The 15442-nt window shown below is 47.0% G+C and overlaps 1 protein-coding gene across 2 annotated transcripts; it reads left to right on the top strand.

Annotated features, from left to right (window-relative positions):
• Positions 1-433: 433 nt before the first annotated feature.
• Kif22 (kinesin family member 22) lies at positions 434-15172 on the top strand. Of its 2 annotated transcripts, NM_145588.1 has the most exons (14): positions 481-557; positions 6961-7153; positions 8650-8777; positions 8869-9023; positions 9223-9432; positions 9509-9739; positions 9866-10019; positions 10137-10272; positions 11804-11972; positions 13401-13566; positions 13925-13986; positions 14619-14831; positions 14911-14970; positions 15061-15170. In NM_145588.1, the coding sequence occupies exons 1-14, from the start codon at positions 500-502 to the stop codon at positions 15106-15108; spliced, it is 1983 nt and encodes a 660-aa protein (NP_663563.1). In that variant the 5' UTR covers positions 481-499; the 3' UTR covers positions 15109-15170. The 2 variants fall into 2 exon arrangements, with proteins under 2 accessions (XP_006507264.1, NP_663563.1); XM_006507201.2 differs by having other exon boundaries at positions 434-557; positions 14911-15172.
• The last annotated feature ends 270 nt before the right edge of the window (positions 15173-15442 follow it).

Here is a 15442-nt window from a genome sequence, read left to right as displayed (position 1 = left end):
AAGATTCTAAAACAGGGCTGGGAACTTTCCCACAGTAAGAAAAAAAAAAGGGGTGGTGGTGGGGGAGTCAAGTTCAAAGAGGAACTTTTTGCCTTCTCACACCAGGACAGCCAGGGCTACAAAGAGATTCTGTCCGCTCCAAAAGGCAAAAATTGTATTCAGAGCTGGGAACTTTGAATATAGAATCAATCAAGTGCTTTCAGAAGAAAAGCTGAGAAGGAAAAGTCGGGCGAAAGTCTGCATTTAGCCAATTCCAACCTGGCAATTCAAAAGCCTGAAAGTGCAGGGACCTCAGTTACTGACCATTTAGTGACAGACTCCAGGGCCCTATCCCTGGGAATATTTTGCTTTCGAGACCGGAAGTGAGCCCGAGACGGCGGAATTACGGTAAATTAGAACCGAAACTTCCGGCGGCACGTAGCTGCGATTGGTCGAATCTGAGAGGGAGGCGGGGCCCCGGTAATTCAAAAGAGAGAAGCGGGCCGAAGAAGGGAAGGCTATGAGCTTAAGGGCTAAGACGTGTCCGCAGCGACGGGAGATGGCGTCGGCCACCTCAGGTACGCGGGCCGGGAGGAGGGAGCACCACTGCGTGAGACTTACAGAGTAGCAGTGGTCCCGGAAAATCCAGCCGGCGCGGGGCGGAAGGGCGAGGGGACGCTGGCTGGCGGGCGTGGAGGTGGGCGCCACCGCACCCTGTCCTCTATTCGCTGCCTTCGGCGGTGTAGAGGGGGTTGAGACCCTGCCGAGGCTCCAGCTCCTGTCTAGAGCCTGAGCGCTAATGTGTGCGCTTCAATTTGTGTCATCTGTAAAGCCGGGCAGCCACCCGTCTGTAAAGACTGAGCAGCGAAGAGCCTCTTTATCTGTCTGTCTGTCTGTCTGTCTGTTCAGAGATCCCACTCCGACTGAAGGCTGTGTGAGATCACACGGCAAAGGAAAATCCTTTCCCTCCAGCCTTGGAACCGGATGCTGTTTTCCTGGTGAAAAGGCTGGCTGCCAGGAGATTCCAAATCTTTCCTAAGACGATTTGCGTATGCGTGTCTTTCCTCTTTCTATAGGCCGAAATCTGGCCTGTTTGTTTGGCTTTGGGGGAGGCAGACCTTTAGGAGAACGCCTCAGCCAGGCAGTGCTGCAAGCATTTTGTGATGAACCGTTTAATGTTGTACAGAGCTCTGAGGTCATGACTGTTAATGCCCTGTCTTTAACAAAAAGCTTTAATTTTATCAATGTGTGCCACCTATGTGTGGATCTCCGCAGAAGCCAGAAGTGTTGGACCCTCTAAAGCTGGAGTTACTGGCAGCTGTGAGCCACCAGATGTGGACCCTGGGAACCAAACTCAGAACCTCTAGAAAACTAATAGGCACTCAATTTCTAAGGCTCACCAGCCCCCTGTACTTGTGTTTTGACAAGAGGAAGCAGGCATAAATGGGGTAGATAGCTTCTTCAAGATAGCACAACTAGTAAATATTGGGAATCTAAATTCACACTCAGGTAGTTACACTGTAATGCCTCTGCCCTTGACAGTTATGTCCGAATACAGACTCTGAGACCCAGGGTGCTTGGTATGTAGTAAACGTTAAAGTGCTGAAAGACTGTTAGCCCTTTCCAAGAAATTACAATCATTTTCAAATAGTCCCATAAACAAATGTAGTATGAGGAAATACATTGGTAGAAAAGCATAAACTTGTAGTGTAGAATCTGAAACAAACCTTTGGGTATTTTGAGAAATCTTTATTAAGAAATGGTAATTGGAAGCTGAGTGGTGGCGCACACCTTTAATCCCAGAACTCAAGAGGCAGAGGCAGGTGGATCTCAGTTCAAGGCCAGCCTGGTCTACAGAGTGGGTTCCAGGACAGCCAGGGCTACACAGAGAAACCCTGTCTGGAAAAACCAAAATAAGAGAAGGGAAGAGAGAGAAATGATAGTTAGGACTGAGAGAGGAGCTGGGTTTAGTGCTCTGTAATTCCAGTAACGGTCCCGTTCACCAGGCTTGGACATGGTGCACATACTTTCGTGCCGAATTTTGAATTCCATTAGTCAGATAGGATTCAGACCGAGAGACTGATTGCCTCCTGGATCTCCATGCAGGCAGGCAAAACACGTACATAAAAAGATAGTGAAAATGGTAGTTAAAGTGGGTTCAGAGGTTGGGTGGACTTTTACTCAACCTTGAAAATATCAAAAAGAGCAAGCGTTGCTTAGCAATAAAAGAGGCCAGGAAGATTGTGGTGAATGGTTGTCTCTTCCTAGTAGAGAGGAGCAAGCTGGGAGCACCGCTCAGCGGTAAAGTCCTTGTCCCGGAAGCCTGAGGACTGAGTTTCATCCCATGTTGAGGAACACTAGGGTTTGATCTTTGGCCTCCATGCCCATGTGCATTCGCACATAGGTGTGGGTGTGCACAAACAGAAGAAGAATTAAAACCTACCACTGGTGTGATCCTCACACGCAAAAGGCCAAGGTAGGAGGATTGGGAGCTCAGGGCCAGCTTTTCTCAAAAAACAAAAACATATTTAAGAAGATAGAGCCAGCCGGGTTTGGTGGCGCATGCCTTTAATCCCAGCACTTGGGAGGCAGAGGCAGGCAGATTTCTGAGTTCGAGGCCAGCCTGGTCTACAAAGTGAGTTCCAGGACAGCCAGAGCTATACAGAGAAACCCTGTCTCGAAAAACCAAAAAAAAAAAAAAAAAAAAAGGTAGAGCCAAGGCTAGCAAGATGGCTCAGCTGCTAAGAAAATTGGATGTTCTTCCAGAGAATCCTGGTTGGGTTCCCAGCACCCACATGGTGGCTCACAACCATCTATAACTCCAGTTTTGGAAGATCTGATGCCCTCTTCTGGCTTCCACGGTCATCGGGAATGTATGAGGTTCTCTTAGGGTTATCATTGCTGTGATGAAACACAGTGACCAAAAGCAAGTTTATGTGGCTTACACTCCCACATTTTAATCCATCACTGAAGGAAGTCAGGACAGGAATGCAAGCAGGGTTGCAACTGATACTCAGGAGCTGATGCAGGGGCCATGGAGGGATGCTGTTTACTTCATCCGCTCACTCTCCGTTCACCATGGCCTGCTTTCCTACAAGACCCAGGACTACCAACCCAAGGATACTGACACCACCCGAGTCAGTCACTAGTTAAGAAAATGTTCTACAGCTTTTTCTTATGGAGGCTTTTGCTCCACTGAGATTGCTACCTTTCAGGTGACTCCAGTTTATATCAAATTGATATAAAACTAGCCAGCACAGTAGCACACAGACATACATAACATCAGAGAAATTTTAAATTAAAAAGAGTTAACAGGTATTGATGACTGTGGGAAGAAAGAAAACAGTTAAAAATTCTTCTTGTGGGGGGTCTGAGCTATTTGTGGGTGTTAGCAAAGTGAGGAAACAGTTGCAGAGATGGGCAAGGGAAGAGTTTAGTACAGGTGGAATTTGAGGTACCTAAGAACATCCAGGAGAAGCTAGATGGTAGCTTGGGCGGAAGCTCTGCCAGCCAGAGACAGCTCTTTAATAGGAAGTGCTAAGGAGGAGTCATCAACTTGAAGATGGTTTGTTTTTTTGTGTTTTTTTTTCCGGTTTTTCAAGACAGGGTTTCTCTGTATAGCCCTGCTGTCCTGGAACTCACTGTGTAGACCAGACTGGCCTCAAACTCAGAAATCCTCCTGCCTCTGCCTCCCGCCCGAGTGCTGGGATTAAAGGCGTGCACCACCACCACCCGGGTGAAGATAATATTTTTAAAAGGAACAAAAGATAATTGGTGCCAAGAGAGCAGGTGACTGTGCCTGTGAAGTGAATCTGAGCTATCTCACCTAGGGACGTTTGTACCCCAGTGAACATGTGGAAGCGTCTGGAGACGGTTTGCTCATTACAACTTGGAGGTGAATAAGGAGAGTGCTACCGGGGTTGAACAGTTTACAGTGTGACAGCCTCGAAACAAAGAACTATACAACTCAGAATGCTAGTAATACAAAAGTTGACAGAGGATGGGACATAGGGAAAGCATTTAATTAAGATTGCTAAACTGAGGAATAGTCAGGAAAACTAATAAGATAACCAGGGAAATGGATGGCTGGGAAACTTGTCTCACAAGTGTGCTGGGTTTTGAATTCCTTCAGGAAGGAGGTCAGGGTTCAGACTCAGGCACTGAGTGTCTAGCACTATAGAGGCCCCTTATGATCGCAAAACAAACCAACCAAACTGAAACAATTTTAGAATAAATGATCCAGGCTTGAATCTCTCTGAACTTTGTTATGATACTTTCCAAGATAAGATAAATTATTATGAGCCTGGCGTGGTGGCGCACACCTTTAGTCCCAGCACTTGGGAGGCAGAGGCAGGTGGATTTCTGAGTTCAAGGCCAGCCTGGTCTACAAAGTGAGTTCCAGGAGAGCCAAGGCTACCCAGAGAAACCCTGTCTCCAAAAACAAAAACAAACAAACAAAAAAAGACTTATTTATTTTATATATGTGAGTACACTGTAGCTGTCTTCAGACACATCAGATCCCATTACAGATGGTTGTGAGCCACCATGTGGGTGCTGGGAATTCAACTCAGGACCTCTGGAAGAGCAGTCAATGCTCTTAACTGCTGAGCCATCTCTCCAGCCCCAGAGATTCTTTTTTTTTTTTTTTTTAACCTGTAAATAGAGGCTTGGGGCTGGAGGGAGGGCTCATCTATAAGATCTCATGCTGCTTTCCAAAGGACCTGAGTTGGTTCTGAGCACCTGCATTGGACTGTTCACATCTTCTATACCTCTAGCTCCAGAGGACCTGACTCTCGATTCCGGCCTTGGTGGGCACCGCTCTAGGAGGGGCATTCATTCAAACAGACATATATCATAAATAAAAAATAAGGATTAAAAAAAAAACTTTTGTGTTTTTTGACAATAAAAAATAGTTTAGGATTTTTTTCCAATGACTAAATCACTGGAAAGAAATGACGAGTGTGTCAGATAAGAGTTACACGTCTGTATCTTTGTCTTGTTTGCCTTTTGTATTTAACTAAATGATCAACAAGTCATTTCAGTAAAACCCAGGACTTTTCCCTTTTTATTGATGTGTGTGTATGTGTGTACATGGGGGGGGGGTGCCCATAGCGACCAGAAAAGGATATTGGCCTCAAACTCAAGACATTTCTCCTGGCCTGGCCCCCAGGTGTTTACCATGAACCTAACCTGGGTCCTCTGTGTAAGCAACAAGTACTCTTTTTTTTTTTTTGGTTTTTCGAGACAGGGTTTTTCTGTGTAGTCCTGACTGTCCTGGAACTCACTTTGTAAACCAGGCTGGCCTCAGAAATCCGCCTGCCTCTGCCTCTGGCTCCCGAGTGCTGGGATTAAAGGCATGTGCTACCACGCCCGGTTGCAACCAGTACTTTTAATCACTGAGCCATCTCTCCAGCCCTTGCTTGGTTCTGTCAGTGTCAGATGTAAAGTCTTAGAAGGAGGAGAGAAGGAGGGGGGAGAGGAGAGGGAGAGGGAGAGGGAGAGGGAAGGAGAGGAGACGAGAGGAGAGGAGAGGAGAGGAGAGGAGAGGAGAGGAGAGGAGAGGAGAGGAGAGGAGAGGAGAGGAGAGGAGGTCTTAGTCCTTTAGGGTATTCCTGTGATTGGCAGTTCACAGTGGGGCCCAGCACTGTCTGAAACCTTGTTAGAAAGACAATCTCAGATTCATTCAGAGACTTATGCTGTTTATAGATTTAAACAAAATCTTCCATGTTATTTATGTATATATCACACTTGGAGAATTCTGCTTTGTGTCTTGTGTCCACCTACCCTACTTATAGAGCAGAGAAGGAACTGGCTTACTTGAGGGACGCCCACAGCACAACTGTGATGGTTTGTATATGGTTGGCCCAGGGAGTGGCACTATTTGGAGGCGTGACCTTGTTGGAGTAGGTGTGTCACTGTGGGAGTGGGCTTTGAGACCCTCATCTTAGCTGCCTGGAAGCCGGTCTTCTGTTTGCTGCCTTCAGAATAAGAGGTGCAACTCTCAGCTCCTCCAGCCCCACATCCGCCTGGATGCTGCCATGCTCCTGCCTTGATGATAATGGACTGAACCTCCGAACCTGTAAGCCAGCCCCAATTAAATGTGGTCCTTATAAGACTTGCCTTATGGGGCTAGAGAGATGGCTCAGTGGTTAAGAACACAGTCTGCTCTTCCAGAGGTCCTGGGTTCAATTCCCAGCAACCACATGGTGACTCACAACCATCTGTAATGGGATCTGATACCTTCTTCTGGTGTGTCTGAAGCAGTGTACTCAGATACATAAATAAATCTGCCAGGCGGTGGTGGCGCACGCCTTTAATCCCAGCACTTTGGGAGGCAGAGGCAGGCGGATTTCTGGGTTCGAGGCCAGCCTGGTCTACAAAGTGAGTTCCAGGACAGCCAGGGGTATACAGAGAAACCCTGTCTCAAAATAAATAAATAATTCCAGGACAGCCAGGGGTATACAGAGAAACCCTGTCTCAAAATTAATTAATTAATTAATTAATTAATTAAATAAAATAAAAAATAAAAGAAATAAATCTTAAAAAAAAAAAAAAAACTTGCCTTATATATAACAACAGACACCATAACCAAAGTAACTCTTGTAAGGACAACATTTAATTGAGGCTGGCTTACAGGTTCAGAGGTTCAGTTCATTATCATCAAGGCAGGAACATGGCAGCATCCAGGCAGGCATAGTGCAGGAAGAGCTAAGAGTTCTACATCTCCATCTGAAGGCAGCAAGCAGAATACTGGCTTCCAGGCAGCTAGGATGAGGGTCTTAAAGCCCACATCCACAATGACACACTTCCTCCAATAGGTCACACTTCCTAATAATGCCACTCCCTGGGTCAACCATCACAACAACCATGATGAAAAGAGCTTCCCCCTAAGTAAGAGGCACCCCTGGACCTTCTAGCAAAGTAGATTCCCATTTCTCTGTGCTTCTCCAAATTTTAACACCTAAAACTGGTCTATTGCAGGACCTGGCCGCTGTGTAAGCAAAGGAGGGCTTGGCCGGCGTCCGCCTCTAGCTCGAGTAAGGGTGGCTGTGCGGCTGCGCCCGTTTATGGATGGAGAGACAGAAGCGAAGGAGCTCCCCTGTGTCCGAGCCATAGACAGCTGCTCTCTTGAAGTGGCTAACTGGAAGAAATACCAGGAGACGCTCAAATATCAGTAAGGTTCAGGCTGATCCTCCACCTCGGCCTGCGCGTTTGTTACTCTCACTGGGTTTCTGAGATCTCTCTCTCTCTCTCAGGATCCTGTTCCTTGCTGTCACTCAATCCTTCCTCCAGTTATTTAGATGTTAATGGTGTGAGGTGAGTGCTGTGGAGAAAGACTAGAAGTTGAACAAAGGAAGGAAGGAGCAATGTGGCTTCAAATAAGTTCTAGAAAATACAGGGGAAGGGCAGGAAAGCAGACCTGGCAGTCAACCAGAGAAGACCATTCAGATTCCGGAATGGCAAACAAGACGGGAACTACACAAAAGACTTACACTTGGCCTGTTAGTCTGGCCTAGAGGGCTATAAACCACAGACTGCATGCAGGTCAGATCCAACCAAAGTCTTCCATTTGGTTGTTTCATTTTTTTGTTTCTTTGGATTTTGTTCTTTTGAAACAAGGTCTCATAAAGTCCAGGCTGGCCTTGAACTACTGATCCTCTTGACTTCCCTCCTCAGTGCTGGGATCCCAGGTGCTGTGCTGACATGCCCAGCACAGTAGACTTTTCTGTAAATAAAGTTTATCATTTGTTTACAAAACAATAGGTGCTTAACTAGCCTTAGAATTAAGGCATGTTTACACAAAACCTAAAATATTTATTATTTGCTTCTTTATAGGAAGTTAGTTTACCTCAGTGCTAATCCCTTAGCAATTAGGCTTCTGGCCCTTTCCAGCTCTCTCTTGTCAGCATGCACTGACTCACTAGGCCAACCTTTTATTTACCCTGTTCCAATGCTACCTCAAGGAAAATACTGGAAAGCCCTTTCACACCATGTTGTGTGGGTGCTTGTCACAGGGCAGGAACTAACTGCCAAAATAACCTAAATAAGGACACCACCAATATCCAACTTGGTGAGCCAACACGTTTTATTTGGGGTTATTTATAGGAATATGGGTTTATAAGCAGGTAAATGACCCATAGACAGCTGTATCACCAGAGCCCACTCCAGCTCACAGAGATGGAATCCTGGAGCACGTGGCACAGCCTGCAGGCAATGAGCCTCTTCCAAGCAGCTCAACTGGCCTCTGTTTCTCCAGCCTGCTCTGCTCTCTGAACCCTGTCTGCTATGTCTGGGGAGGCAGTTGTTCACGTCAAGCTCAGGACATACTTCCGGAGTTTAGGCTCCCCTCCACAGAGCACTGCCTCTTGTCCCTGTGTCCTACTTGGCAGCACTTCCTTCTGCTGGCAAAATCATTTATTCCTTCTAACATGGTCTTGCTTGTCTCCTGAATCATTGTAGAGTATGGATATCTGGCCAACCAGATTGCAGTGTGAGATTAATTTGTTTCCCTAACATCAGTACAATGACTGGATATGGTAAAATTTTCAGAGACACTTTGAAGGTCTTTGTCAAAAAAAAAAAAAAAAATGGGATAGAGCCTTTAAAGCCAGCATCATCTAGGTGAGGGTATCAATAGGACATCCTAATAACACCTTTTTTCACCTACAGGTTTGATGCCTTCTATGGCGAGAAGAGCACTCAGCAGGAAGTCTATGTAGGTTCAGTACAGCCCATCCTAAGGCACTTGCTGGAAGGGCAGAATGCCAGTGTACTTGCCTATGGGCCTACTGGGGCAGGTGAGAGAGCCAGACGAGAACTACCTATGCATGAGGAAAAGAACTAGGAACATTGAGGGGAACTTCATACCTTTCTCTGCTCTTTGCCCAGGGAAGACACACACAATGCTGGGCAGCCCAGAGCAACCTGGAGTGATTCCTCGGGCTCTCATGGACCTCCTGCAACTAGCAAGGGAAGAGAGTGCTGAGGGACGGCCATGGGACGTTTCTGTTGCTATGTCCTATTTAGAGATCTACCAGGAAAAGGTAAGGGGGCAAAGTACCAGGGCCATCTAGAGAGGACATGAAGCTCTCCTCTAGTAAAGGTGTAGTGAAGCCTAGACAGGCAGGGTTGGGGTAGCAAGTGAAAGAACCCTAACAGTCCAGTAGAGAAAGGGATCCTAACCCCTGCTTCAGCAGGCACCCTGGTCATGGAGAAATGGGCTCACTGTCACTGCTCAAATAGGTATTAGACCTCTTGGATCCTGCATCAGGAGACCTCGTGATCCGCGAAGACTGCCGAGGGAACATCCTGATCCCAGGCCTCACACAGAAGCCCATCACCAGCTTCTCTGACTTCGAGCAGCACTTCCTTCCAGCCAGTAGAAATCGAGCTGTAGGAGCCACCCGGCTTAACCAGCGCTCTTCCCGTAGTCACGCAGTGCTCTTGGTCAAGGTAAGGCCCGCTGACAGAAAGGCCTGGGAAGCCCCTGAAATGTGGACTGAGTCTGGGTCTCTTGCTCTTCCCCTAGGTAGATCAGCGTGAACGTTTGACTCCATTTCGCCAGCGGGAAGGAAAACTCTACCTTATTGATTTGGCTGGTTCAGAGGACAACCGTCGCACAGGCAACCAGGGCATTCGGCTCAAAGAGAGCGGAGCCATCAACACCTCCCTCTTTGTACTGGGCAAAGTGGTGGATGCATTAAACCAGGGCCTCCCTCGCATACCATACCGGGACAGCAAGCTCACTCGTCTGCTGCAGGTCATGTCTACCCATGTTGAATCAAAAGGAACAGGAGAAGGTGGCACTTAGGCCTGCTGGTTAGGGAAGCAGGCATTGTTGTAAAGGAATAGGAGTCTGACCCATACTCTAATTCTCACTCCTCAGGACTCTCTGGGAGGCTCAGCTCATAGCATCCTCATTGCCAACATTGCTCCTGAAAGACGTTTTTACCAGGATACAATTTCAGCATTGAACTTCACTGCTAGGTCCAAGGAGGTGATTAACCGGCCTTTCACCAATGAGAGTCTACAGCCTCATGGTGAGGACTAGGGAAGAGGGGTGGAATAGCCAGGAGAGTTGGGGAGTTTGCCAAAATCACCAAGCACTGATACTGAAGCTGACCACTCTGATTCTTCTATCTCATTAATCTTCTTAGCCTTGGCACCTGTTAAGCTGTCTCAGAAAGAACTGCTAGGCCCGTCAGAGGCAAAGAAGGCCAAAGGCCCTGAAGAAGAATCAACTGGGAGCCCTGAGTCTACAGCAGCTCCAGCGTCTGCCTCCCAGAAACTAAGGTGAGAGTCAGGCCTTCCCTACAGGATAAGATAGCTGGAGGTAACAGTGGGGTTAGCCTGTCGAGTCTTTGAGCAAAGGGATTCATCCTAAACTCACCAAAGGGCCAGCCAGATTGGCGCTCTGGACGAAGGCACGCTTAGATGGGGCGCATCAAGCTTAGATCCTCACTTTGAGGATTCACTTTTAGGAGATGGAGATCCTGAGTTTTTAAAGCCAGGAAGCTCATACAGAAAACCAGGTGCCCAGCAGTGGTGGTGCATATCTTTAATCCAGCACTTGAAAGGCAGAGGCAAGTGGATCTCTTGACTTTGAGGCCAGCTTCATCTACAAAGCAAGTTCTAGAACAGCTAGAGCTACACAGAGAAACCCTGTCTCTAAACTGTTCCCTACCCCACTCCCCAAAAAGAATGACTCGTTCTGTGAAAGCCAGGAAAAGTTATTCCTACTGTTCACTCTACACTTTCTTATGCTGTTCTCCTAAGGCTGGGACATGGAGAACAGGTCATGGCCTGTGGCTTTGAAGAGCTCGTTCAGTGTAGCACAGATAATCTCACTGGATGTTATTAGAAAAGTGGCATTTTCACTTTGAAAAAACAATTTTCATCAGAGGTGAGGGTGAAGGTTCAAGGCAGATTGATGTATGACTGATAGGACTTACTGTGCTTAGATAGCCAGGACTCCGCTGGAACAAGAATCTTCTGTATACAGCCCACTGGATAAAGGCGTCTTCTCACTTTAGGTCTTTAGTAACTTTCCTGTTCACGAGGGCCTCTTTTGTGACACTTTCCCTGCTTGCTTTACAAATGTCCAAGCCCTCAGCTCTTACCTTATCCCTTTCTTTGTGTTTGTGGTATGCATGGTTATGTGTGCATCTGCATGTGGTATGCAAGGCTATGTGTGCTTGCATGTGGTATGCATGGTTATGTGTGCATCTGCATGTGGTATGCAAGGCTATGTGTGCATATGCATATGGATGCTTGAGGATGAAGCTGAGACTCTGCCTCAGTCACTCTTGTACCTTACACACTGAGGTAAGGTCTCAATAAAACCCAGAGCTTCCTGTTGTGGCTAGTATTTCTAGCCTGCTTGCTTGCTTGCTTGGGGCATCCTGTGTCTCCCTTTGAGGCTAGAATAATAGGCTGCCACACCCACTTGGCATTTATTGTGGGCTCTAAGTATCCAACTTCCAAGTCCCTTGTTTACATGGCAAAGCATTTAACTGCTGAGTCATCTTCCCAGCGCCCCCCTCCCCTTCTTCCTTATCACAAGTACCTCTTGGACAGGGTAGAATTGAGGTCCCTAATGTGTGGCATCCAGTGCATGTTAGCCTCTTATCTGATATTCCAGTATCCCTGAGAGTTTACTTCACCTGAAAAAGACAAGATAACTAGATATCAGTTATCAGAGACTAGGTAACTGCTTAAAGAGTCCCATCAGGATCATGGAACACATGCACCAAGTTAAGGTATGACAAGGGTTGTCCTGCTGCTGGAGGTGAGGAGAGAAAAGGTAACCTTTTTTTCAACTCAGCCTCTTACAGAAGCTAAGCAATATGGATCCAGCCATGTTGGAGAACCTCCTGAGTATGGAACGTTTGCTGGGTTCCCAGGGAAGCCAAGGGACCCCCCTACTGAATACCCCAAAGCGAGAACGAATGGTGCTCATGAAGACAGTGGAGGAAAAGAACTTAGAGATTGAGGTAAATGTTGGGGAAGGTGGCTGAATATTCCAACCAGCTTTAAGAAGCATTCCTAGTATCTTCAGACAGGAAAGGATGCTTAGATGCTGATCTAGAATTCAGTTTCCATCCCGTTCTGGACATTTTCTGTCTTCTGTTGGAATAATGTTTGTTTGGTGTTTAAGATTTATTTTTATGTATATTGGTTTTATTCTGACCTTTATGACTGTGTATCACATGTGTGCAATGCCTACAGAGGTCAGAAGAGGTTATCAGATACTCTGGGTCTAGAGTTAAGAGATAGTTATGAACTGCCCCATATTGGTGGAATCAAACCTGGGTTCTCTGGAATAGTATACTTAGCTACTGAGCCATCTCTCTAGCCCCTGCTTGAATGCACTTAACATGACTGAAGCCTAAGAAACAACTGAGATCAGATAACAGGGGGAAGAAATCCAAATTAGAGAAATGGCTCAGTGGTTAGGAGCCCATGCTGTTCTGGCAGAGGACACTAATCCAATTGCCAGCACCCACATGAGGCAACTTCCAGCTTCAGGAAGCAAACATCTCTCTGAGGTCTTTGGGTATATACATAGACTGCACACATACACAAGATAGTAAATATATTACCAGAGGCTAGAGACATGACTCAGCAGTTAAGAACACTGACTCAATTTCTAGCAACTACAGAGCAGTTCATGACTGCCTATAATTCTATTTCCAGAGGACCCATCACTGTCTTCTGACCTACAAGGGCACCAGGCACATAGCGCACAGACATCCATGCAGGCCAAACACCCACACATATAAGTAAAAATATATAACCTGCCTAAGTAGGCAGGCAGCTCTTTTTGTGAATTCGTTTGGCCCAATCTACATAGTAAGTTCTAGGCCAGCTGTGGCTACATAGTGAGACCTTATCTTAAAAAAATAAAAAAGTAAAAGAAAAAAAAATCTAAGGCTGGAGAGATTGCTCAGAGGTTAAGAATGCTGGTTTTCCTTACAGAGGTCCTGAGTACAGGCCCCAGCAACGGCATGATGGCGGTTCAGAACCGTCTGCAGTGAGATCTGGTGCCTATGCAGGTATAACACTGTATAATCAAAAAAAAAAAATCTTTAAAACATGAGGTGGTGTTGCAGACCTTTAATTCGAGCACTCTGAAGGCAGATAGGTAGATCTCTGAGTTTGAGTTTCACCACTTGCCTTGAAAAGCCAAAAAACAAACAAAAACAAAAAACCCCACAAACCAAAAAACAAAGCCTCCTCACGTTGAATACCTTGCTTAAAAGGACTCATTCTGTCTTTAGGTAGCCCTCTGATGTAGACCTCCCTTAGTTATTTTGAATTCTGTCTCTCCTCTTGGACCTCAGAACTCTATCTGCTAACCTTCCTAATCCACTGCTTTGGGGCTGGAGCTAAATCACATCTCCCATGATTCTTTCCGACAGAGGCTTAAGATGAAGCAAAAAGAACTGGAAGCCAAGGTGTTGGCCCAGGAGGCACCGGATCCAAGGGAAAAAGAGAACACTCCCACAATTCTCCAGCCGCCTGCCTCTTATAGTGGCACAGTGGCAAAGCCCCTGAAAAAGGCTGTAGTGATGCCCCTGCAACGGAGTAAGTTTAGTTCCAGGTTCCAGGAAGAAGCAGCTATTTCAGAAAGGAAGAGACGGAAAGATGCTGTTATCATGTCACTCATCCTCCCACTGGGTCTGAAGAAGCCCTAGATGCTTGTCCTCTAGTATTGTAGACAGTGGGGTACTGACTGGCTATGGTGCCACTCAGGAGGGTGAGGCAGGAGGGTTACTATGAGTTCTAGGTTAGCCTTATAGAATGAGACCCTGCCTCAAAAAAAAAAAGTCATGTTGAAAGGAAGGAGCTAGGGAAATAGAAATGGGAGAAGCAAATGGTTACTAGGAGGGGAGGGAGGGCAGGAGGTGGCCTGTGTCTTTGACCAGTTCCAAATTCCTTTCAGTTCAGAAGCAGCGAGAGTCCTCAAACCAAATCCAGCTCCTGAAGAAAGGCCCCAAAAGGAAGGTGAGTCCCACCCCATTTTCCAGCTGGGAGCCTTTTGCATAATGCCTTAAAGATGCCTTATAGAGCTTTTTTGAGGGGGTGTGGTGGGGGAGTGAGGTATGGATGTGTCTCATAGAAAATATCTACCACTGTTTCTTTTCTTCTTGATGCCCCTGATGCCCCTTGTGTTTGGATTGGCTGCTGACTGGATCTAATGTGGCCCCTGCCCTCTAAGAACTGTAGAGCCTATTTAGGAAATGGACAAGTATTTAAGAATCTCTCACATAAAATGAAAAATATAATTTTCTCCACACAAAACATTAGTAGAACTGTCCCCATTGTAATGGCATGATGCAGTTTCCCCCGCATGGGTTTTTTGTTTGGTTTCCCTTTTCCCCCCTGTACTGGAAATTGAACCCCAGCCCTCAAGCATGGAAGGCAAGCGCTCTACCACTGAATTACACTTCTTCCTAATCAGGATTGATGTGTGCGCTCAGTCACTCACTGACTCTTCACAGCAACTGAGAAAGGAGCTAGCAATTAAAGAAGCACAACAAAATTAGTGACCAGAGGGGAGAGGCCGCAGAGAGATGGACTGTGCCTCGTCATGGCAGTCACCCACTGCCTTTACTGGCATTTCTGTTACCTCATAGCTGGAGCCATCCCCTGAGTCAGAAGCTGTGGAAAAGGATGAGGACTACTGGGAGGTACAGATTAGCCCAGAGTTACTGGCACATGGGCGCAAAAAATTATTGGATCTGCTGAATGAAGGCTCAGCTCGGGAACTGCGCAGCCTGCAGCGCATTGGCCAGAAGAAAGCCCAGCTCATCGTGGGCTGGAGGGAGCTCCACGGCCCCTTCAGTGAGGTAACAACCCTGGGGACAGGTGCAGTGGGGGGGTCCCCGTGCTGTGTCCACTCCCTTCCTAGTGTTGCTGTCCCACTAGGTGGAGGACTTGGAACAGGTGGAAGGCATCTCTGGGAAGCAGGTGGAGTCTTTCCTGAAGGTAAGGCCACCTTTGCCCTTTCTGCATGGTGTTCCCCCACCGCAGCCCACCTTAGGCTGCTATGCTAACGCACGTTCCTCTTCTTTACAGGCGAATCTCTTGAGCTTGGCCGCCAGCCAGCACAGCGGTCCCTCTTGACACTACCTTCTTTTAAAAATCCTTGTATAGTGACGTGTTGTGTAAATACAGTTTTTATTCCATGGTTGAGCCTGGTTTTTGAGGATGACAGGGCTGGGGTCAGAGTCCATAACTACCCTGGGGGTCAGGATCAAGCTCTGCAGGACACCCATGTAGGCGCCATCTTTGGGAAACCCCCAAACTAGGCCAAGATTGTAAATAAACCACTGGAATGGGGAGGGGACGGTGGCCTAGAAGAATCAAAAAGCTGACGCGAAAGCTTAAGCACAGCGACCGACCGTTAAGCGGGCACGCGCTCCAAGCTAGCCCCGCCCCGCTGTAACTCCCTCGGCGC

This window comes from Mus musculus, chromosome 7, assembly GCF_000001635.26.
Source record: "Mus musculus strain C57BL/6J chromosome 7, GRCm38.p6 C57BL/6J".
Taxonomy (NCBI): domain Eukaryota; kingdom Metazoa; phylum Chordata; class Mammalia; order Rodentia; family Muridae; genus Mus; species Mus musculus.
This window is presented reverse-complemented; position numbering and strand designations above follow the sequence as displayed.